Source organism: Budorcas taxicolor, chromosome 10 (genome assembly GCF_023091745.1).
Source record: "Budorcas taxicolor isolate Tak-1 chromosome 10, Takin1.1, whole genome shotgun sequence".
Classification (NCBI taxonomy): Eukaryota; Metazoa; Chordata; class Mammalia; order Artiodactyla; family Bovidae; genus Budorcas; species Budorcas taxicolor.
This window is the reverse complement of record NC_068919.1, coordinates 14,312,654-14,339,005: the sequence shown is the minus strand read 5'-3', so window position 1 is coordinate 14,339,005 and position 26,352 is coordinate 14,312,654. Positions and strand designations below refer to the sequence as shown.

Sequence of the window (26,352 nt, the reverse complement as noted above, 5' to 3'; positions counted from 1 at the left end):
GAGGCCAGATCTGGCATGCCTTGGTTATAGCTTATAGAGTTTATTCTAAAACTGGAGCACAACTTGCCTGAGGTTTCACAGAGCCTGAATTAAAAATTTGGTTTCTTATTAGAAGACTTATATTCTTAATCATTTATTAGGGGGTGGGGATGAGGTGGAGACATTATTCTTTGGATTTAGCAAAATAATTCCAGAAAAAGTAGAGAAGTTTGTCTTGCATTTTCCAAAACTATCCTCTCTTCTGGAAGTTGGTCATCTTTCACCACATGCTGGACTTGTATGGGTCTGGGGTGCCTCAAATGACAGTTCAGAGCATCAGGACAGGTAAACATCTAGGCACCGTATCAGGATTTGTGTGGCCTGTGCTTTCCTGGCATTCATATTACCTTGCACAGTACCAGACATATGGCAAGCAGTCAACAAATGTGTTGATTAATTGGTTGATTAACTACAAATATTATGGTAGGCCATGTGTTCTCTGGCAGATAATTGAGGGATGAAAATGTGATGCTTTTCTGGAACAAGTTGCTATGGTTCTAGATTTACCTTTGTTTTGCAGCAATTTTTTACTGTATCTATTGCTAAAGCAAGGATAGATTGGTTGATCCATTCATTCATCTTAATTTGACCCCAGGAAGAATGTAACTTTTTCTAAAGCAAGAAATAAAAACTCTGCTGGAGTTTTCCCAGGGAGTAAATATCATGTAAACTAACTAAAACCAAGTGTCACCAAGATTTCTAAAGAACTAGGGTTCATAACTAAGAAAGTAATTGTTTCAGTTGTGGGAGGTTTAATAAACTAAGAGGCTTATAATGATGCAGTCCCTCTTGAGTTTTTCCGTACCACCACTAGTGGGTCAGCAGACGGGATACAGGAGCTGTAAAATGGAAAACCTTTAAATCTTCAGGTACCAGAGGAACCCTGGGGAACCGACTTTAGATCTAAAACACTCCAGACGTCAGTTAGAAAGTGAGATAGAACTAAATTAAAGATCACCTCACTTGCTTATATTTGAGATTCAAAAGGGGATCCACTTAAGTCTTCTTTAACACGTCAGCCAATTATGTAGCAGGGAGAAGTAAAGAGGGTTACATTTATGACACTCAGTCTTTAGTCATTCACTTACACTTTCATTTGCTTATTCATTCAACCAACTATTTAGTATCTACAAAACGCTAGATGTGGTTCTAAGCACTGGGGATACTGAGATAAAGACGATGTGATCTTTTGCTTAAAAAAATGAGAAATCTACTGGTTTCACAAACCAGTATTAGACTAAGTACTTAGACTGGTATAAGTCTAAGTATTTAGACTAAGACCTGTATAGTTCACTTAAAAATTACATTTATTTCTGGCTTCATATTTTTATATAGTAATATATTGAAATAAAATGTTTATTATCAGAAAAGGATCAGAAACTATCTGCTCAGAAGCTTGAAAAATTATAATAGCACTTAATACAATAATAATTTTAACATGTAAATATACCAAAATCTAAAGCAATACAAAATCTATAGAATAATGGATCTTAGAAGTGGAAAGGGACTCTGGTGGTCATCTAGTCCAGCCTTCTAATTTACAGGGAAGGAAACTCAGGCCACAGTGAGGACTTGACTTGTCCGAAGTCACCTTGGAAAATTAGTGTCTATGTCTGAATTCAACCTCAGGCCCCCAATCCCACCTCAAAGCTCTTTCCCTTATGTTCCTAAACATATAAAATGCTTATTTGGGTACTGGCACAAAGACAGAAATATAGATCAATGGAACAAAATAGAAAGCCCAGAGATAAATCCACACACCTATGGACACCTTATCTTTGACAAAGGAGGCAAGAATATACAATGGAGTAAAGACAATCTCTTTAACAAGTGGTGCTGGGAAAACTGGTCAACCACTTGTAAAAGAATGAAACTAGATCACTTTCTAACACCGCACACAAAAATAAACTCAAAATGGATTAAAGATCTAAATGTAAGACCAGAAACTATAAAACTCCTAGAGGAGAACATAGGCAAAACACTCTCCGACATAAATCACAGCAGGATCCTCTATGATCCACCTCCCAGAATTCTGGAAATAAAAGCAAAAATAAACAAATGGGATCTAATTAAAATCAAAAGCTTCTGCACAACAAAGCAAAATATAAGCAAGGTGAAAAGACAGCCTTCTGAATGGGAGAAAATAATAGCAAATGAAGCAACTGACAAACAACTAATCTCGAAAATATACAAGCAACTTATGCAGCTCAATTCCAGAAAAATAAACGACCCAATCAAAAAATGGGCCAAAGAACTAAATAGACATTTCTCCAAAGAAGACATACAGATGGCTAACAAACACATGAAAAGATGCTCAACATCACTCATTATCAGAGAAATGCAAATCAAAACCACAATGAGGTACCACTTCACACCAGTCAGAATGGCTGCGATCCAAAAATCTGCAAGCAATAAATGCTGGAGAGGGTGTGGAGAAAAGGGAACCCTCCTACACTGTTAGGAATGCAAACTAGTACAGCCACTATGGAGAACAGTGTGGAGATTCCTTAAAAAATTGCAAATAGAACTCCCTTATGACCCAGCAATCCCACTACTGGGCATACACACCGAGGAAACCAGAATTGAAAGAGACACATGTACCCCAATGTTCATCGCAGCACTGTTTATAATAGCCAGGACATGGAAACAACCTAGATGTCCATCAGCAGATGAATGGATAAGAAAGCTGTGGTACATATACACCATGGAGTATTACTCAGCCGTTAAAAAGAATTCATTTGATTCAGTTCTGATGAGATGGATGAAACTGGAGCCGATTATACAGAGTGAAGTAAGCCAGAAAGAAAAACACCAATACAGTATACTGACACATATATATGGAATTTAGAAAGATGGCAATGACGACCCTGTATGCAAGACAGGAAAAAAGACACAGCTGTGTATAACGGACTTTTGGACTCAGAGGGAGAGGGAGAGGGTGGGATGATTTGGGAGAATGGCATTCTATCATTTATACTATCATGTAAGAATTGAATCGCCAGTCTATGTCTGACGCAGGATACAGCATGCTTGGGGCTGGTGCATGGGGATGACCCAGAGAGATGTTATGGGGAGGGAGGTGGGAGGGGGGTTCATGTTTGGGAACACATGTAAGAATTAAAGATTTTAAAATTAAAAAATACAAAAAATAAAAAAATAAAATAAAATGCTTATTTGAATCACTAACCTTTGTTAGCATCTGCTTGTAAGACTGGCACTGGGGTGAAATAGGGATCCGTGCGATGAGAAGCTGGCAGAACTGTGAGGCTGGATATAGTGGAACCTTTTATTAACTTCTGAGCCTTCACCTAAATGATCAAAAATTTGTTTTCAGCAGACATTTTTGCCTTCAAAATGAACACAGTTTTCTTCTTGTAAACAATAAATAAGATTATGAATATGAATAGTTTCATTAAGTTTTAATAAAGTAGAAATATCAGCTCCAATTTTATTGCTCATGGGTACCCTGCGCTTTTGTCTACTGTCAGGAGTTTGTGTAATTTAAAATAGTTAATTAAATCCAATTAACATGTTGTGATTTCTACTATGCAAAGTCAGTATAGTAGTTAATAAAGGAACTATTAAGATTTTGTTCAATTTTAATGACTACAATATAAAAGTGCTAAATCTTGACAGAGGAGGTTTTGAATACAGCAAAGTTTTGTACAGGCAAATTTTCTAGGAAATACACATTAGAGTTTCGAGGATAAATAAAAACTGGGAAAATGTAAAAATAAATATATCAGTCAACATTAACAGGTTAAGGATAAACTCGGAGCATACTCTAGCAGGTCTTAGAAATAGTTAAAGATATGATGTATAGATCACTTAGAGTAGATGATTACTTTTCCTAAAGTCATCAAGTGCTTTTATTATAGTCACGAAATATGAATTGTTTCTATTAAATGCTTTCTAGATTTCAAAGATTATATGTATTGCAAATAAATCACATGTAATTATATAGCCCAAGCACAGTATTTTTACCTTTATTATAGGAGGTTATGAATTACCTGAGCCCTCTCATCAGGGAAGATGCAACTGCTTGGTATTTATAGATGATTTTAAAATTTCCCAGTCATTTTCCAAACATTAATTAATTTGCATAACTTCCAAGGGAACTAGGTAATGGTTTGCTATTTAACTACTGATTTTAACAAAGAACCAAGTCAGAAAGGTTAGATTTGTCTCAGGTCACATTAGAGCACTAGATATGCAAAGATTATTCAATTTGAAGATTGATCTGGTTCTGCATTAGTGAAATTTGCCATTGGGTTCCAATGTAGCACATCTTCTAGTTCATCAAGGTCATGGTGACCTTAAGGAAAAAGAAAGGGAAAGTTTCATCAAGACTCCAGGGAGAAAATCACTTTAAAACATAATATTTACTGGCTGAGAAATGTCTGTGAACAAAGTTATTTTAGAACTCCACTGCCAGGATGTGGTACTTAAGGGAAACTATTAATATAAGCAACACCATCTTATGGACACCAAACCCTTTGGCGATGTTTGGAGAGGACGGTTTAAAATGACTACAAATAGGATTTTTAACAGGAAAGAGCAGACTGTTAATGCAGTCAGTTTCCTTCCAGGCAAGCAGGAAAAAGCAAGGGTAGGGCTCTGAGCTGTGCTGAAGAGAGCGCGCATGCGCATTGTGGGATTGTGGAACTTAAGCACTGCTGGTGCTCCTCGGTCTCTTTCCCTCATCCTCAGCTCTCCTCCCCCCACTTCACTTCCAGACAGGAGTAACTTCCAGGAGCTCCTCCTAACCAGGGAAGCTGAGATAATCATACAGTGTACTGTGATCCAGACAAGGCGCAGACATAGACGAGGATCAGTTCAGTTCAGTTCAGTCGCTCAGTCGTGTCCGACTCTTTGCGACCCCATGAATCGCAGCACGCCAGGCCTCCCTGTCCATCACCAACTCCCGGAGTTCACTCAGACTCACGTCCATTGAGTCAGAGATGCCATCCAGCCATCTCATCCTATGTCGTCCCCTTCTTCTCCTGCCCCCAATCCCTCCCAGCATCAGAGTCTTTTCCAATGAGTCAACTCTTTGCATGAGGTGGCCAAAGTATTGGAGTTTCAGCTTTAGCATCATTCCTTCCAAAGAAATCCCAGGACTGATCTCCTTCAGAATGGACTGGTTGGATCTCCTTGCACTCCAAGAGACTCTCAAGAGTCTTCTCCAGCACCACAGTTCAAAAGCATCAATTCTTCAGCGCTCAGCCTTCTTCACAGTCCAACTCTCACATCCATACATGACCACTGGAAAAACCATAGCCTTGACTAGATGGACCTTTGTTGGCAAAGTAATGTCTCTGCTTTTGAATATGCTATCTAAGTTGGTCATAACTTTTCTTCCAAGGAGTAAGTGTCTTTTAATTTCATGGCTGCAGTCACCATCTGCAGTGATTTTGGAGTCCAAAAAAATAAAGTCTGACACTGTTTCCACTGTTTCCCCATCTATTTCCTATGAAGTGATGGGACGAGATGCCATGATCTTCGTTTTCTGAATGTTGAGCTTTAAGCCAACTTTTTCACTCTCCACTTTCACTTTCATCAAGAGGCTTTTTAGTTCCTCTTCACTTTCTGCCATAAGGGTGGTTTCATCTGCATATATGAGGTTATTGATATTTCTCCTGGATGCTCAGTATCAAAAACAGAAGGGTCTCCAGTTGTCTGATTGATCTCAGGGTCAGGGAGGCAAAGGTAAATCGAAGGATGATAGAAAGATTCCACTTAAATAAAACTGTCAAACACTGTGAAGGTGTAAAATATAGATTTGGCAGTATCGGGGTTCACAGCATCGTTCATCTGGATTTTCTGAAAGCCTTTGACAAAGTACACCTGACAATGTGCTCTTGAAAGCTAAAGTACCAGGTTCTGACAGTAAACACGATGTAAAGTGTGACACGAAGGAGATGGGGGAAGGCAGATGACGGTCAGATTCTCTCAGGCTGTCAGCACTTTCAAAACGCTGGTTTCTTTCATTCTTTACATTGCATCAATCTCAACAATGTAAAAGCTGGACCCAAGGGCTAGGGCTGTGCTGAAAAGGCAGTGAGGGGTGTGTGTGTGTAGGAGGAAGAGTGGGGTGACATCCTGGTGAGTTTACAGAAGTAAATCCTTCAGACAGGATCTCTGGATAGGAAACATCAGCCCCCTCTGCTGTTGGGTTCCCATGGTAAGGATAACCACTCCTGCATGTGCCTGGTTGGAAGAATAAGGTCAGTAACAACCTCAGTGTTTACTGAGCACTTACTATATAACACTAACTTTAATACAATAAGCATTAAATTTCACGAGCAATGGAAAATCTAAGAGCTACGAGAGTGCAGAAGAGGGAGTAATTAACTCTGCCGGCTGGTATCGCAGAAGGCTTTGCAGTGACTCTCAACACTGGCTGTATATTAGCATTACTCAGGGAGCTTTTTAAAAATACTGCTGCCTGGGCCCCAACCCTGGGCAGTTAAACCAGAATAGCTGTGCTGGAGCCTGGGCCTCAGTATTTTTATAAAGCTCCCCAGGTGATTCTGATGTGCAGCCAAGGTTGAGATGTACTGCAGTAAGTGATATTTAAATTGAGTCTTAAAAGAAGCATTGAATTATATCACGTGGAGAACAGGATGCAATCATAGGTAGAAAGAATGGTGGCAACAAAGCAAAAGAGCACACAAATGCATGAAAATTTCACTGAAGGTGAAGGGCTCTATGTGGCTTGAGTATATTGTGTGTATCAGGAGGATAAGGTGTGGATGAGACGGGAAAGGTAGATAAATGCAAATTAGAGAACCCACGTGAATGTGCTGATTGCCTAACAGAAGCTGAATATCATCTGATTCTGGCTTCTCTTTTATATCGTGTTTGATACTTATACTGAACTGTGCTTTGTGGTTGGTATACTGCTAATAAAAGAATCATACTATAAGTAGAACAATGTCTCTCATATCTGGTACTTCTCATTACCATTTCCAAAACTGTAATTCAGAATTCTTATCACTTTATGTGGAAATCTTCCATAATAGCTTAAAAATTTTTCAATATTTAAAAAATATAGAAAAGCTTAAAGAAGAAAACAGCAATCATATTCCTGTCAGCCAGAATTAATCATTGTTAGTATCTTGGGATACTTGCTTCCAGGGATTGCAAATAGAAAAAATGTTCTATTTTATTTTTCTGGTAGCAGTGATATATGCTCATTAAAAAGATTCCAAATAAAAACAGAGGTGAAAATTGAAGAAACCATATCAAATATCACTAGGTGATTCATTATCCCTGATATCTTTGGGATGACTTACTTATTGTTTTATAAAAATAGGATTTATATTATTAAATTTAATTTGACATGAATTTAATAGGAAGGGAAAAGGCTGAATTAAACCTTACCAATTATTAAGCCTCAAATAAATATTTCTTTACCACAAGATTCCTGTGAGTTAAAAAAGATTCTTCTGCATGGGTTGGCAAAGTTCTTCTTAAAGGGCCAGAGAGTAAATGTTTTAGGCTGGAGTCTATTTTTATAGCTGGAAAGTAGCATAAGCAATATGGAAACAAAGGGGTGAAGCTGTGTTCCACTGAAATCTAATTTACAAAAACAGGCAGTCTGCCCTTAGGCAGTGATTTGTGGACTCCTGCTACATTGTTCAATAAAGGTGATTATGAAAAAATATTTAGGTTATTTTTTTACCTATTTATATATATATATATATATATATATATATATATATACATATACATATTTTTTTTTACGACATGTTTTTATTTTGGATAATATATCCTAGCTACAGAAGATGAGAACATGAGAAGTTTCTTGCTACTTCCATTTCCTCTCCCTCACCTCCCAATTTTGTATTGTGTTATTTTTACATTGTCCAGATTTATAATATTCACATTCTGTTTTGAAACCATCATTGCTATGATTGTTTAGCATCAGTTCTACATGTGAATGGATCCAGTGATTATCAATAGTTCTTCTGGCATGGCTTCACTATGCTTGCGTTCTTTATTTTGCGGATTTTTAGACTGCCTAGCTTTGGTTATCAAGCAGTTCTTTCCAACAAGAGTTCATGGATATTTTGCTTCCCTGAGCCTTTACACTTGAATTGCACCTGGGGCCATCCTCTCTTCTCTCAAAACTCTGCACTGCTGTCTTCCACAATGAATATAATGAAATCTGATACCAGCCGGATTTTTTTTTTACCCTTTGTAGGTGACTTTTTCCTTCTGCCTAGAAGTCTGAAGCATTCTTCCTCTTTCAAGTTCAGGTGTTTAGGAAATACCTTTATATTAAATATTCTAAATCAGACTTTTCTTGGGATTCAATGTTTTCCTTCAGATTGCAGAGTCAGTTCTTTTTTCACTTCTGGAACATCTCCTTACATTGCAGCACTAGGTACATCTTCTCTTTCACTTGCTGGGTTCTCTTTGTGAGGGGTATCACGTGTCCTTAAATGTCGGCTCATCTTTATCTTTCATATTGTGGTTCCTAACTATTTGTTCTCTCCCAGCTCCTTCTAGAATAGAACATTGAGTTTTAGCTGAGCGCATGGCTATCCAGTTAAAGACCACATTTTCCCAGTGTCCTCTGTGACTAAATGTCGCCAGTAAAACTGTGGCAGAAGTGATATATATAACATCTAGGGCATCCCTTTAGAGTGCTTTCCCTGGACTATTTTTACCTTTCCTATGGACTGAAACATGGGTATGGAAAGGAGCCAGCTTCAACCATTGAAATGAGAATTTCCTATAACCACAGGAATGAGGAGGTGATGGAGCATCAGGACAGAAGGAACAGTATCTTGGATGACCTCCTGGAGGAGATCCTGCCAGCCTTGGATTTCTCATCTGTGGATTGTTTTGTGAGTGAGAAAGAAACTAATTTATTTAAGGCATTATATCTTTGGATTTTCTTTGTTACAGCAGCTTAAACTAATATGCATATCTATTAACTTCAAATTAATTTCCTTTATCAGATGAGAGTGCATTTACTGTGCTTACAGTTTTTTCTCCCTGTCAGTATTTCAGTATTCAGCAGTGTCTGTTCTGTTCTTTCTATTTATAGTGTATTTATTAGTTCCATAAAGTATTTTGGTATTCAATTTATTTCCTTATGTCTGCAACCTCTTTTTTAAATCTCATTCTGCTATTTTATCATCACATGGTTGAGCTGTAGTTTTATTTATGTCTCTCTCAACTGTGCTATAATGTGAAGAAACTGTGAGAAAATTCCTCCTCACAAAATTCCTTGAGTTATGTTTTCCTTAAATTAGGCTTTGTCTTTTGAAGCCCAGGATTCTCCCTCCCTCCCCACCTTCCTTTCTTCTGTTAGCTGTGGGTGAAATACTGACATATATATAATAGATCAGTAGTGACCATATCATTTCTTTTCGCCTTGCACACATTTGCGCAGCTGTGTCCAGACATTCTACTTGCTCTGATACAGTATCTCATCCCCCATTTTCTGGCACTAGTGTGTTTTCTCTCCCAGCAACATGTGCTAACTGGGTATTCTGGGTTTTTCCCACCTTTCAATTACCTGAAGGCTTCTCTCCAGATTTTTTAGTATTTCTGAGGATCTCAATACTTTGAGGATTCTCAGAGTACCGGTAGTATTTCTCAGGGCTGAGGCGGGGTGAGGCAAGGAGCTATGGGGCACCCTCTACTCTGCTCCAGAATCCCCTGCTTAGTGAATTTAAGAAATTATGTACCACCTTCATGACCATATTCAGCAACCCTGGCCCCACCCTCATCCTCATCTAACAGACGGGGAAACTAAAAATCAGAAAGGGAAAATACTTGGAACACGTGTATAATCTGCCTTGCAGTTCAGAGGCACGACTAGAATGCGTGTCACTGTTCATGCCCGCTATATTTTCTTGATTCCTGAGTTCTTGAACCTTTAAGCAAACACATCTCAGGTTGTCAGTTCATAGTAAAGTCCTACCACTTTGTGCCCTATCTCCCTCCTTTCCAAGTGCCATTTAATTTAGAGATAGCAGGAGTCTCACCTTCTCTCAGACTAAGTGACACAGGAGGGGAGAGGGCAAGGCACATTTAAAAGAAGACATAGATATAGGATATGACAAGAAATGGTTAGAACCAAGTAGGTCCCAATTGGCAGAAGATTCGACTTCCAGTGGACCTTGAGCTTCATTATACACTTGCTGTAATACACTAGCATGCTAAGGAACATACCCACCAGCACCATGACAGTTCTGAGGCTAACCATTGTTGTCCAATTGCTCAGTCATGTCTTACTCTTCAAGACCCCATGGACTGCAGCACGCCAGGCTTCTCTGTCCTTTACTGTCTCCAAGAGTTTGCTCAAACTCATGTCCACTGAATGCCATCCAACCATCTCGTCCTCTGTCATCCACTGCTCCTCTTCCCTTGAATCTTTCCCAGCATCAGGGTCTTTTCCAATGAGTCGTCTTTTCAGTGGCCAAAGTATCAGAGTTTTATCATCAGTCCTTCTAATGAATATTCAGGGTTGATTTCCTTTAGGATGGACTGGTTTGATCTCCTTGCTGACCAAGGGACTCTCAAGTCTTCTCCAGCACCACTTGGATGGCATCAATTCTTCAGCGCTCAGCCTTATTTATGGTCCAACTCTCACATCCATACATGACTACTGGGAAAACCACAGCTTTGACTATATGGACCTTTGTCAGCAAAATGATGTCTCTGCTTTTTAATACACTGTATATAGGTTTGTAATAGTTTTTCTTCCAAGGAGCAAGCATCTTTTAATTTCATGGCTGCAGTCACTGTCCACAGTGATTCTGGAGCCCGAGAAAATAAGGTCTGTTACTGTTTCCATTGTTTCCCCATCTATTTGCCATGAAGTGATGGGATCAAGTGCCACAATCTTAGTTTTTTGAATGTTGAGTTTTAAGCCAGCTTTTTCTCACTCCTCTTTCACCTTCATCTTTGGTTCTTTGTTTTCTGCTACTAGGTGGTGTTATCTGCATATCTAGGGTTATTGATATTTCTCCCAGCAATCTTGGTTCTAGCTTGTGCTTCATCCAGCCTGGCATTTTGCATGATGTACTCTGCATATATGTTAAATAAGCAGAGTGACAATATACAGCCTTGACGTACTCCTTTCCAAATTTTGAACCAGTCCATTGTTCCATGTCTGGTTCTAACTGTGGCTTCTTGACCTGCATACAGGTTTCTCAGAAGGCAGGTAAGGTGGTCTGGTATTCCCATATCTTTAAGAATTTTCCAGTTTGTTGTGATCCACACAGTCAAAGGCTTTAGCGTACTCAATGAAGAAGTAGATGTTTTTCTGGAACTCTCTTGCTTTTTCTATGATCCAGTGGATGTGAAATCTAACCATAAAGGCCCAAAGTGGGCATGGCCAAATTCCTAGAAATCTCCACCCCTTTCCTGAAATAATGGGAGTAATCCTTCCACTCATTAGCCTAGGAAATTATCCATCCCATAAAAACCAACCATGCCATACTTTGAGGCTCTCTCACCTTCTGAGATGGCCCACACTCTGTCTATGGAGGGTGTTTCTCTCTAAATAAGTCCACTTCTTACCTATCACTTTGTCTCTCACTGAATTCTTTCCCAATGAGACATCAAGAACCTGAAATTCACTGGGAACATAAGGATTACCAGTATTCTTGGAACTAGTAGAAAAAGTCTGTGGAGAGGCTTCTGTAGCACAAAAGCAAGAATCCTGAGTTTGAGAACTGTATTTGAGTCCCAGCTTTGCCATTGACTTAGCAATGTACAGGGTAGGCATAAGTCATTTACTATCTCTGTGTTTCGGTTTTATCTTCTGTAATATAGGAATATTCTTATCTACAGAGCAGCTGAATTTTATGTAAAGGATCTATTCCTGGAGACATTTTATAATTGTAAACTCACATAATTCAAAACAACTAGACAAAGAATGGCAAGTATGGCAAAGACGTCTGGTGAACCATCAATGTACTGCTCAACCAGAAACTGCATTTCCCAGGCCCTCTTGTAGCTTCCCATGTCTTTGTGACAAGTTCTGGCTGGCAGTATAGAAACTGCAGTGATTCTCCTGGTTGGACTACAGAAAGATGGTGGGAGAGTCACAGTCATCTTAGATCACAAGACAGAAAATAGCCTGTTCAGTAGGACAGAGCACTAAAATGGAAAGTGTGTGGTACCTGGCATTGTAGAGCTGCTGTGTCAGCCACAACTGCTCTGCTGAAACTGTGACACCAAAAAGCATTAACTAGTGTTGCATCTGTTATTTGTTAAACTATTATCCTGAGTTACACAGGATATTTTTATCTACTCAAGTGGTACCTCCGTTAAGCTTAAATAGATCTTAAATTTGCTCAGATTGATCCAACTTTGTAAGAAAATTAAATTTTTTTTTAACTTGGGGAGATTTGAATCATTTCAAATTTTGTGTATAAAGCCAGAATTTATAATTTTACATCATGGTATTTCAAGTTCATATAATTCAATTTCACAAAAAATTCAGCATAACTGGACTTCCATAAGGTCATTGTGAGGGATTAACATGTTAATAAATGGAAATACACATGATAAACTTTTCTTGATTCCAGAAACTGGGTTCCATTTTTGTTTCACATAAACATTTTATTGAAGTGTGATATTTTTTAAAGGCACAAATCACAAAGTCATCAATTGATAAATTTTTACAAAGTGAACTCTGTAGGTAACCAGCCTTCAGAAAAAGAGGTACAACATTGCAAGCACCCAAGGGACTTCACTCACGTTCCCTCCCAGTTGCTTCCATAACCCAAAGGTAACCACTAGTCTGAATTCTATTACCACCTATAAGTTTTCTGTTTTTGAACTTAAGTGGATTATTACAGTACATATTCTTTTGTATCTGACTTTTTTCTTTTAAAATTGGTGTAAGATTTACCCATATTTTTATATATAGTAGGGTGTTCACACCATGGTATTGATTTTGAGTTATATTAAAAATTATATTTATAGCTATAACTAGTAAGACTTTAGCCTCCAAACCTCCCACTTTTTGCACTGTTTATGAGATTTCTTCTGGAATGCTGTCTCTCCCTCTTTCTCTCTCTCAGCTCTGGCTACTATCTATCACTTTTTAACTACTGCCTTAAAGGTAATATCCTCTAGGAAATCACCTCTGATCTCTTCTTCCTCTGAGTTCATATAGCTTTTCCTTTTTTGTACTTTGCTTATTTCATTTACAAAATATATTTTAGGTATTTGTGTAGCCCCTGAAGGCATTACATAATTTAGAATTCATCTAAATCTGTCTTTTAATCTCATCTGAAGAAATAGAGCAAAAAACTTTTTTAAAATATAATCACTTAAGACATTGGAAAGAAGCAATTAACATAACCATATTAATAGCAAATATTTTCCTTTCAAATAAAGACAGTACAATAGTGAGACTGAAACATGGGCTAGTCACCATTGCGGTAACGATAGCTTATAACACACTAATCCTCCTGAACATAACAATTATAAATTTGGGATAAAATATTAAAAAAGGAAAAACTATATGAAGGTGCACAGGTAAACTGAAAACAGGCAGAAGCTAGAAGGGAGTTGATGAGGAAATAAGGAAACTATTAGCAGAGATCAAATTGCCAACATCCACTGGATCATCAAAAAAGCAAGAGAGTTGCAGAAAAATATCTACTTCTGCTTTATTGACTACACCAAAGCCTTTGACTGTGTGGATTACAACAAACTGTGGAAAATTCTGAGAGATGGGAATACCAGACCACCTGACCTGCCACCTAAGAAATATGTATGCAGGTCAAGAAGCAACAGTTAGAACTGGACATGGAACAACAGACTGTTTTCAAATCGGGAAAGGAGAATGTCAAGACTATCTACTGTCATGCTGTTTATTTAACTTATATGCAGAGTACATCATGAGAAACGGTGCGCTGGATGAAGCACAAACTGGAATCAAGATTGCCGAGAGAAATATTAATAACCTCAGATATGCAGATGACACCACCCTTATGGCAGAAAATGAAGAACTAAAGAGCCTCTTCATGAAAGTTAAAGAGGAGAGTGAAAAAGTTGGCTTAAAACTCAATATTCAGAAAACTAAGATCATGGCATCTGGTCCCATCACTTCACAGCAAATAGATGGGAAAACAATGGAAACTTTAAAAGTGAGAAACTTTATATTGGGGGGCTCCAAAATCACTGTAGATGGTGACTGCAGCCATGAAATTAAAAGATGCTTGCTCCTTGGAAGGAAAGCTATGACCAACCTAGGCAGCATATTAAAAAGCAGAGACATCAGTTAACAGAGATCTGTCTAGTCAAAGCTATGGTTTTTCCAGTAGTCATGTATGGATGTTAGAGGTGAACTATAAAGAAAGCTGAGTGCCAAAGAACTGATGCTTTTGAACTTTGGTGTTAGAGCAGACTCTTTATAGAGTCCCTTGGATTGCAAGGAGATCCAACCAGTCCATCCTAAAGGAAGTCAGTCCTGAATATGCATTGGAAGGACTGATGCTGAGCTCAAACTCTAATATTCTGGCCACCTCATGTGAAGAACTGACTCACTGGAAAAAGACTCTGATGCTGGGAAAGATTGAAGGCAGAAGGAGAAGGGTTGACAGAGGATAAGATGGTTGGATGGCATCACCGACTCAATGGGCATGAGTTTGAGTAAACTCCGGGAATTGGTGATGGACAGGGAGGCCTGGCATGCTGCAGTCCATGGGGTTGCAAAGAGTCAGACATGACTGAGTGATTGTACTGAACTGAACTGATATTATGAAAAATTTTTTCTACTCAGTGGCTTGGCATTTCATTATCTTACTGGTGTCCTTGTTTTTAACTAAAATTTTAAATTTATTAATTTTAAGAAAAGTTTGGCTCTGCTGAGTCTTTTCTGCTGTGTGAGGGCTTTCTTTAGTTGCAGTGCACTGGCTTCTCACTGTGGTAGCTTCTCTTGAGGCAGAGCAGAGGCTCTGGAAGGCACGGGCTTCAGTAGTTGTGGACACAGGCTCAATAGTTGCGGCACACGGGCTTAGTTGCCCTGCAGTATGTGGAATCTTCCCAGATTAGGGATCAAACTGGTGTTCTTTGTATTGGCAGGTGGATTCTCTACCAGTGGACCACCAGGAAAATCCTGTATTTAACTAAAATTTGATTTTGAGATAATTGTAGATTCACATGCAATTGTAAGTAATAATACAGGCATATCCTTTGCACTCTTAACTCAGTTTCCCCATAGTAGCATATTGCCAAACTACAGTACAATATGACAACTGAAATACTGATACAGCGAATATATAGAACATTTCCTCTAGCTCATGGATTCCTCGTGTTATCCGCTAATAGCCACAGGCACGCCCCTCCCACCCCCCACTCCTTTAAACCCTGGCAACAACTAATCTGTTCTCTATTTCAGGAATTTCATCATTTCAAATATGTTAGATAAATGGACTCTTACAGTATGTAACCTTCTGGAATTGTCTTTTTCACTCAACATAACTCTTTGAAGATTTGATCCAGGTTGTTGCTTGTATCAGTAGTCTATTCCTTTTTGTTGCTGACTAGTAACCCACAGTATGAGACTACTACAACTGTCAAACCATTCACCTGTTAAAGGATGTATGGGTTGTTTCCAGCTTTTGGTGACTATGAATAAAGTTGCTGTAAACCTTTGTGTACAGGTTTTTATATGAACCTGCACTGTCATTTCTTTAGGACAAATTCCCAGGAGCATAATTGCTGGATCTCATGGTAGTTGCATGCTTATTTCCTCCACATACATTTAGAGCTACATCAGACAGTGTTATGATTTCTATTTCAAACATCCAATATAACTTATAAAACTCAAGAAGAAAAAGGAAGTCCAATGTTTTTACCCATATTTTTGCTTTACTGTGTTTTCTTCTTTTTGGATGTTCCAAAATTCTTTCTTTAATCATTTTCAATCTATTTAGAGTATGTAGCCACTGTTTAGGGTCTGAGTAAACAATATTGCTCCTTAAGAGTAATATTGCATAGGAACCTGGAATGTTAGGTCCATGAATCAAGGCTAATTGGAAGTGGAGATGGCAAGAGTGAACATCTACATTTTAGGAATCAACAAACTAAAATGGACTGGAATGGGTGAATTTAATTCAGATGACCATTACATCTACTATTGTGGGCAAGAATCCTTTAGATGAAATGGATTAGCCATCATATTCAACAGAAGAGTCCAAAATGCAGTACTTGGATGCAGTCTCAAAAACGATACAATGATTTCTATTCGTTTCTAAGCCTAACCATTCAATATCACAGTAATCCAAGTCTATGCCCTGACCAGTACTGCTGAAGAAGCTGAAGTTGAATGGTTCTATGAAGACCTACAAGACCTTCTAGAACTAACACCCAAAAAAAGATGTCCTTTTCATGATAGGGGACCAAAACACAAAAGTAGGGAGTCATGAAATACCTGGAGTAACAGGCAAATTTGGCCTTGGAGTATAAAATGAAGCAGGGCAAAGGCTAACAGAATTTTACCAAGAGAACGAATTGGTCATAGCAAACACCCTCTTCCAACAACACATGAGAAGACTCTACACATGGACATCACCAGATGGTCAATATCGAAATCAGATTGATTATATTCTTTGCACCCAAAGATAGAAAAGCTCTATATAGTCAGCAAAAACAAGACTGGGAGCTAACTGTGGCTCAGACCATGAACTCCTTATTGCCAAATTCAGACTTATATTGAAGAAAGCAGGGAAAATCACTAGACCATTCAGGTATGACCTAAATCAGATCCTTTATGATTATACAGAAGAAGTGACAAATAGATTCAAGAGAATTTTAGATCTGATAGACGGAGTGCCTGAATAACTATGGACAGAGAGGTTCGTGACATTGTACAGGAGACAGGGAGCAAGTCCATCCCCAAGGAAAAGAAATGCAAAAAGGCAAAATGGTTGTCTGAGGAGGCTTTACAAATAGCTGTGAATAGCAGAGAAGCAAAAGGCAAAGTAGAAAAGGGAAGATATACCCATCTGAATGCAGAGTTCCAAAGAATAGCAAGGAGAGATAAGAAAGCCTTCCTCAGCGATCAATGCAAAGAAACAGAGGAAAACAACAGAATGGGAAAGACTAGAGATCTCTTCAAGAAAATTAGAGACACCAAGGGAACATTTCATGCAAAGATAGGCTCAATAAAGGACAGAAATGGTATGGACCTAACAGAAGCAGAAGATATTAAGAAGAGGGAGCAAGAATACACAGAAGAAATGTACAAAAAAGATCCTCACGACCAAGATAATCATGATGGTGTGGTCACTTACCTAGAGCCAGACATCCTGGAATGTGAAGTCAAGTGGGCCTTAGAAGCATCACTACGAACAAAGCTAGTGGAGGTGATGGAATTCCAGTTGAGCTATTTCAAATCCTGAAAGATGATGCTGTGAAAGTGCTGCACTCAATATGTCAGCAAATTTGGAAAACTCAGCAGTGGCCATGGGACTGGAAATGGTCAGTTTTCATTCCAATCCCAAAGAAAGGCAATGCCAAAGAATGTTCAAACTACTGCACAATTGCACTCATCTCACATGTTAGTAAAGTAACTCAAAATTCTCCAAGCCAGGCTTCAACAATATGTGAACCATGAGCTTCCAGATCAAGCTGGATTTAGAAAAGGCAGAGGAACCAGAGGTCAAATTGCCAGCATCCGTTGGATCATCAAGAAAGCAAGAGAGTTCCAGAAATATATATATTTCTGCTTTATTGACTATGTCAAAGCCTTTGTGTGGACCACAGCAAACTGGAAAATTCTTATAGAGATGAGAATACCAGACCACCTGACCTGCCTGCCTCTTGAGAAATCTGTATGCAGGTCAGGAAGCAACAGTTAGAACTGGACATGGAACAACAGACTGGTTCCAAATAGGGAAAGGAGTACGTCAAGGCCGTATATTGTTACCCTGCTTATTTAACTTATATACAGAGTACATCATGAGAAACCTTGGGCTGGAAGCACAAACTGGAATCTAGGTTGCTGGGAGAAATATCAATAACCTCAGCTGTGCAGATGACACCACCCTTATGGCAGAAAGTGAAGAAGAACTAAAGAGCCTCTTGATAAAAGTGAAAGGAGAGTGAAAAAGTTGGCTTAAAACTCAACATTCAGAAAACTAAGATCATGGTATCTGGTCCCACCACTTCATGGCATATAGATGGGGTAACAGTGGAAATAGTGACAGATTTTATTTTGGGGAGCCTCCAAAGTCACTGCAGATGGTGACTGCAGCCAAGAAATTAAAAGAGGCTTACTCCTTGGAAGAAAAATTATGACCAACCTAGACAGCATAGTAAAAAGCAGAGACATTAGTTTGCCGACAAAAGTCTGACTAGTCAAAGCTATGGTTTTTCTAGTAGTCATGTATGGATGTAAGAGCTGGATTGTAAAGAAAGCTGAGCACCCAAGAATTGATGCTTTTGAGTTGTGATGTTGGAGAAGACTCTTGAGAGTCCTTTGGACTGCAAGGAGATCCAACCAGTCCATCCTAAAGGAAATCAGTCCAGAATATTCATTGGAAGGACTGATGCTGAAGCTAAAACTCCAATACTCTGGCCACCTGATGTGAAGAACTGACTCACTAGGAAAGACCCTGATGCTGGGAAAGATTGAAGGTGGGAGGAGAAGCGGCAGACAGAGGATAAGATGGTTGGAGGGCATCACTGACTCAATGGACATGAGTCTGAATAAGCTCCAGGAGTTGGTGACGGACAGGGAAGACTGGCGTGCTGTAGTCTATGGGGTCTCAAAGAGTTAGAAATGACCGAGCTACTGAACTGAACTGAACATCTGAGATTTATGTATGTGATTCAAAAGTACTTCTCAGTCGATAAGATGCAAAGTGCCTACAATTTAAGAAGAAAGGCACAGTTTCACTTGCTAAAGAAGTAAAAGGATGGACTTTAAGGCTATCATAAAGGCTGAAAATGAAGAGGAATCCCCAAAAGGAGAAAGTTACATGGCAGGGATTCAAAATTGGCAAATAAATGACATGCAAATACTTGGATGACCTTTGAGCTACACATATATGGAAGTGATTCTAAGAATCCCAGCAAAGATGCAATAGTTAGCAATTTGAAAAACTGAGCACTGAGAAAACTGAGCAGAGATTTCAGCTTCTACCCACACAGGCCAGCATTTGGAATTTGAGTCTCACCAAATCATCTGCCTACTTGAGTAAGAATCAACACATGGTGACATAATTCACAGTTTGTGTAACACATTTATAATGTCCTTAATGATAAAATGGTACTGTATTTGCTAAGAAATAGAGGAAAATATTATCCATGCAAGAGAAATTGTCATCAATAGAAACAGACTCTGGAAGTGATTAACCAGTTTACAGCACAGATTGTGGTGATGGTTTCACCACACCCATCAAGTTGTATACACTAAATATGTACAGATTTTATATGTCAATCATACCTTAATAAATTAGTTTTTTACAATAGAAAGATGTCAAGATAATCCAGAGAGTAGCAAAAAATAACTTTAAAGCTGTTATACATATTTTTAAGCATTAAAACTGTTATCATAATTAATTAAGAAATGGAAAATCTTGGTTGAAAAATGAAAATTATAAAAAAAAGAACTAAATGGAAATTTTAGACCTGAAAAGTAAAATGTCTGAGACGACAAGTTCATTGGATAGGCTTGACGGCAGATTGAAGGGAGCATAAGAAGCAAGAGAGATTAATAGATGTTATTTAATCTCAAGAGCAAAAAGAAAAAAAATAATAAGAAAAAGAATAGATCCTCTGTGACTCATGGAATTTCATGTTGTATATTTTATATGTAATCGAAATCCCAGAAAGAGGACAAAGAGAAATGTGGAGAGAAAGTTAAGGAAATAATGGCCAAAATGTTCCCCAATTTTCTGGAAAACATAAACTTACAGATCCTAGAAGCTCAATGAGTCTGAAGGAGGATAAAGACAAAGAAAGTCACACGTGGACACATCATGAGCAAATCCCTGGAAGACAAAGACAGAGGGAGCTGGAGGGCAGACAGGAAGGAAAGAAAGTTATACACAGGGACTCCGTGACCCAGGCGATGGCAACTGCTCATCAGAGACAATGGACTTAAAAAGGTGATGCTAAAAGCCCACAACCGGGCAACGCAAAACGCTCCATAAAGGGAAGTACTATTTTTTAATAAAAGCAGACAGCATTACAGTAAGTCTTACATAAGCAGTATGAGTTATAAGAAATGCTTAAAGGATGTTCTTTAGGCTGACAGAAAATGATCCAAGATGGAAACCTAGAACTCTATAGTAAATATAAGACTATATATTTTATATTTTTGTCTTAATTTCTCTTAAAGATATTTGAGTATTTAAGGCAAAAATGATAACATATGCAGTTTATTACATGATAACAAAAGCACAAAGAATTAGGAGGTAAATGGATCTCTATAGTTGCAAGTTCCTTACATCACATGTGAACTGGTGCACTATTAACTCCAAGGAAACGTGAATAAGTTAGGGATGCATATTGTAATTCCTAGAGCAACCACTAAAAATAATACAAAGAGGTACAGCTTAAAAGCCAATAAAAAAGAATATTTTTTTAAAATTTAAAAGGTAAAGCGGGAAACAAAGGGACAGAAAAAGAGCTGGAAAAAAATAGAAAGCCAGTAGAAAAATGGTTGTTCTAAATCAAATCATGTCAATGACTACATTAAATAGAAACTGATTAAATGTTAATTAAAAATGAGAGATTATCAGGCTGGATTTTAAAAACAAGATAAAACTGTATGCTATCTTTAAGGAATGGAGTTTAAAGACACAGGATTGAGAAACAACAACAACGAAAAAGATTAAAATGCCATGTAAACAGTAAGCAAAGAAAAGAGTGGCTTTTTAAATATCAAAGTAGATTTTTAAGACAGAGTATCATCAAAGAGAAAGAGGAATAAAAAGTTTAGTTGGTTAAGAAAACATAAAAATTATAAACATGTATGTCTCTAATAACATTAATACAAAATATATGTAATAAAAATGATCAAAACTAAAGAAAGAGACAAATCTTTGATTAGAAGTGAAGATTTTAAAATTCCTTCCTCAGTAATTTGTAGAACACTAGACTTTAAGAATCACTAAGAGTATAGAAGATCGTGGGACTCCCTGCTGGTCCCATGGTCAGGACTCTGCACTCTAAATGCAGAGTGCCCAGGTTCAATCCCTGGTTGGGGAACTAAGACCTCACAAGCCGTGTGGCATGCCCTCCCCCCAAAGTAACATATTATCAACATGGGTTTCATTACAGAATCTAAATAGTCTCTAAATTATGAGGAAAAAAAGAATATAGATAATCTGAATATCACCAATAGCCAGCCTGACCTAATTGATATTGATAGACCATTACAGTGAAATAGACATTCTTTTCAAATGTACGTGAACATTAACCAAATGAAATTATATCCTGGGCCACAAAATAAGTCTCAATAAATTTCAAAAGATTTAAATCTTATAAAATATATTCTTTGCCCCCAGTGGAATTAAATTAGAATTCAGTAAGAATGAGAAAACTAAAAAAAAAAAAAAAAAAAGCAAATATTTAGAAATTAACACGCTTCTAAATAACACATGAGTCAAAGAAAAAAATCATTAAAGGAACTTTAACTGAATGATATTGAAAACGTGACATATCAAAATGTGTGAGATGCAGTTAAAAAACTGCTTAGAGAAAAACTTATCAAGTCTAAATGCTCATTTTAGAAAATAAGAAAGGTCTAAAGTCAGTGATCTAATGTTCTACCTTAAGAAGCTTTAAAAAAAAGAGTAAAATAAACTCAAGTGAAAAGAAGATAATTTAAAAAAGGAGAAATAAATGAAATAGAAAACAATTAACAGAGAAAATCAACAAAGTCCAAAGTGATTCTTAGAAAAGACTAATACAATAGATAAACCCTAGGGAGAATGATTAAGAAAAAGAGAACTCATAAATTACCAATATTAGAAATAGGAAAGAGAGAAACAGAACAAAAGAGAAAGAAGTGGAGAGGGAGGGAGGAAAAGAAAGGGCACACAGAAGGTCACTGTTCTCAGAATTGAGAAGGGTCTCAGGACGATAAAGGGGTAGTTAGTAGCAGAAACCACCCAGGGATTCTGAACAGACTCAAAGAATGTGGTAAGTAGAGGCGACCATGGAAGAGATGCCAAAAGAAATATTATATGAAACACAGAGAAGTCTGAGGTGTAAGCATCTGCACACCTCACAGGCCCTGAACAGTACATCACATTAAAAAAACAAAAGAAATAAAGTGGAGTTTGTTATGATGCCCCCAAATCCCCAAGAAAATCTTAAATTTCAGTAAAATGTGACTAAAGAAGGAAAATATGTAATATCGTCTAAAAATTTTTCCATTAAAAATAGTTACAATAAAATCTAGCCCTTAAGCAAAATTTTTCAAAGTTTGTTCCTTTGAATATGGTCTATAGCTATTCTGCAAAAAAAGAATTCTGAGGAAATTTTGGAAACATTGCTAATGGCACTGGCTACCCTCCTCCTAAAGATTCATAATGTACATCAGAGCGTTAGTGACTCCAGGTGGCCTAATGGTATGAAAGTCAGCCTGTTTCTCCTTAACGTCGTGGTCCCCAATTTTATGGGCCCACAAAACTTTTCTTTCATGGAATACCTATTAACATTCCAAGGAACCAGTATTCTTTGGAATACATTTTGGAAAAAAACAATCAAAGGATTAAAACGTAGCTAACAACAGTACTTGCTGTAATTTGTCACTATTAGACCATTCTGCAAAGTTAGAAGATGAGTGATAACTTGATTTTACATGAAAATTTTCTTTGAAGGAACTTGACACATAATGGACTCAGGATTTTCTGATGGACTCAGACTGACAGATAAAACTCTATTTCTTGTTTCTATTTTGTCTCTCTGTATTTAATAGCATTTATTTGCAGCCTTCCAATAGAAATTTCTAAATTCTGGGAAAGTAATCTCTCCAGATTTAAATAATCTTGAAAAGTAAGAGAGAATAAAGAAATACTGGCCTTTCACCTGCATGTTTATTACATCTCATACTAGAGAAAAAAAAAACAAAACTGGTTCGTTTATGTTTGTGATTTTTGCATGTTGGTGAATATTGTCAAAGACACGGAAAGGAAAGTAACTGGAGTACCTTTACTATCTATATATACAATTTTTCCTCTGTAACCTTAGGGCTATATATTACAGTATATATAATGCTTATAATCTACAATCTTAACCTTTACTAGGGACTACAGGAGAGGCAATGAGTCTAAATGTTAGTCCTTTCAGTTAAGATCTAAGAGAATCTTCGTGAGTAGCTTATCGTTGTTTATAATCATTTTTGCTATTGATATTTATTTCCTTATTACAGAACAGTGTGTCGGTCTCTAGGCATTTTTGTTTAAATACCGGCTAGGGTCACAAGTGAAATGAAGTTTGGTCCTCATTTACTTCATACCAGCAGTTGGGTTGGCACGCAGCTGCAGAACTGCTGGGGCTCTTTTTATTTAATTTGGCATCCCTTCCTGAGCAGTACTGAGACTTTTACTTCAATGACTCCACTGGGCTTTGCCATAATTTCTATGTTGTATCAGTGAAGTCTGCAGAAGAGATGCCTAAGCAAAGTTGAAAGCGGGTTAGGAATGCTTCTAGTTCAAGTATTTTTAACTCAGCAAAGGACTCCCAAATATAAATTAAGCCCAGTAAAAATTACATTGTTCATTTAGTTAAGAAGCTGATTTTTAAAGTATGTTGTGTGTGTGATAGTCGCTCAGTCATGTCCGACTCTTTGCGACACCATGGACTATATAGTCCATGGAATTCTCCAGGCCAGCATACTGGAGTGGTTATCTTGTCCCTTCTCCAGGGGATCTTCCCAACTCAGGGATTGAACTCAGGTCTTCTGCATTGCAGGCGGATTCTTAACCAGCTCATCTTAATACTGTCAGTGAGTGCGTGTGTGTGTGTGTGCGTGTGTGTGTGTGTGTGTGTGTGTGTGTGTGTAAGTGTTTGTCCTTTTTCCACAGATTCTCTTGGAATAATTTTCCTAGACTGAATCAGACTGTCAAGAAAATATATGTCTAAATTCTGAGTTAACCATGTGTTAATTACATGACTTGGTTGTATATCTTAACCTGTACAATCCTGAGATTATTAGGGGAGTAATAATCTCTCTGACATGTTCTGAGTATGCAGGGATAACATATAAAAGTCACTATGACAGGGTCAGGTACCTAACAGGTTGTTAATAAATACTTTGTTAAATGCATTTATGGAAAAATGAGAACATTAACGCCTTCTGTGAATTTTACTTCCGCAGTCAGAAGAGAAAACAGCTCCACCTGGTCTACAACTCTGTTTTACGTGTCCGGTGTTGGTGGATATAAACGGGAAAGGAAGGGAGCCAAAGGAAAGAGATTTTGATCAGATTCTGAAAATCAGGATTGTCAGAACTGGATAATATCTTAGAGATGGTTTGATCCAGTGCCCTAAGTTTACAAGTTCCAAAGAGTATAAGTAATTTGCCCCCAAATCACAGAGAAGTTAGTGACAGATCCAGGATTGGAGCCCAATGTAAATGTGGACTTTTCTTGTAATGAGGATTATTAATATTGTATGAGGTTCACAGTGTGGAAAAAAATCTTCCTTTTCATCAAAATGTCTACAAATAATCAATGCTGGAGAGATTGTGGGTAAAAGGGAACCCTTCTACACTGTTGGGGGAATGTAAATTGGTGCAGTCACGATGGAGAACACTATGGAGGCGCCTTAAAAACTAAAACTGCAGCTACCTTAGGATGTAGCAACCCCACTTCTGGGCATATATCCAGAGGAAATGCTAATTCAAAAAGTCAAAGCTACCCCAGTGCTCATAGCAGCACTCTTCATTAATACAATAGCCAAGCCATGAAAACAACCCAAGTGTCCATCAACAGATGAATGGTAAGGAAGATGCGGTGTAGACATACACACACACTCACTCACACACCCTGGAGTATTACCCAGCCATTAAAAAAAAGAACGAAGCAATGCCATTTGCAGCAACATGGACGGACCCAGAGATGATCATATTAAATGAAGTAAGTCAGAGAAAGACAAGTATCATAGGATAACACTTCTATGTGAAATCTAAAAACATAGTACAAATGAACTTATCTACAAAACAGAAACAGACTCAGACATGGAAAACAAATTTATGGTTACCAAGAGAAGAAGGCATGGGGAGAGACAGATTAGGAGTTTAGGATTAACAGAAACATACATATATATATACACATATATATATGTATGTATATATACATATATATACATACATATATATCTATGTTATATAACATAGATAACCAACAAGGACCTACTTTATAGCACAGGGAACTCAATGTTTTGTAATAACCTGTCAGGGAAAAGAATCTGAAAAAGAATATATATATATACATATGTCTGTGCCTAGGTGCTCACTCAGTCATGTCTGACTCTGTGTGACCCCATGGACTGCAGTTTGCCAGGCTCCTCTGTTCATGGGATACTCCAGGCAAGAATACTAGAGTGGGTTGCCATTTCCTCCTCCAGGGGATCTTCCCAACCCAGGGATCAAACCCACATCTCCTGCATTTCTTGCATTGGCAGGTGGATTCTTTACCACTGAGTCACCTGGGAAGTACATATATGTACACATATATGTATATGTATGTACATATATATGTGTGTATGTATAACTGAATCACTTTTCTGTACACCAGAAACTAATACAATATTATAAATCAACTATGCTGCTGCTACTGCTGCTAAGTCGCTTCAGTCGTGTCCGACTCTGTGCGACCCCAGAGACGGCAGCCCAACAGGCTCCCCCGTCCCTGGGATTCTCCAGGCAAGAACACTGGAGTAGGTTGCCATTTCCTTCTCCAATGCATGAAAGTGAAAAGTGAAAGTGAAGTCATTCAGTCGTGCCCGACTCTTCGCAACCCAGGGACTGCAGCCTATCAGGCTCCTCCATCCATGGGATTTTCCAGGCAAGAGTACTGGAGTGGGGTGCCATTGCCTTCTCTGTAAATCAACTATTCTTCAACTATACTTCAATTTTTAAAAAATCTTCCTTTAACTAACTTGAAAAAGAGTTCTCTTTTATTGTTTTCTTTTTTTCCCTTTGTTAACTTTTAATTTAATCCATTTGGAGTCTTCTTTTGTTTAGATTATAAGGTTAGGATTAGTTTAATGCTTTTTTCCCAAATGACTCAGCACTATTTATCTAACAGGCCTTCCCTTTCCTACTGACTTATAGTGTGACTTTTATATTAATGCCAATATCTA

At 37.9% G+C, this 26,352-nt stretch overlaps 1 protein-coding gene across 1 annotated transcript in view; it reads right to left on the bottom strand.

Annotated features, from left to right (window-relative positions):
• The window catches only part of IQCH (IQ motif containing H), a 227,253-nt gene that overhangs the window by 151,974 nt on the left and 48,927 nt on the right, over window positions 1–26,352 (bottom strand). The window contains exon 5 of the mRNA XM_052646857.1: window positions 3,227–3,347. Within this exon, the coding sequence (XP_052502817.1) occupies window positions 3,227–3,347 (121 nt within the window). The remainder of the gene's footprint in view (window positions 1–3,226; window positions 3,348–26,352) is intronic.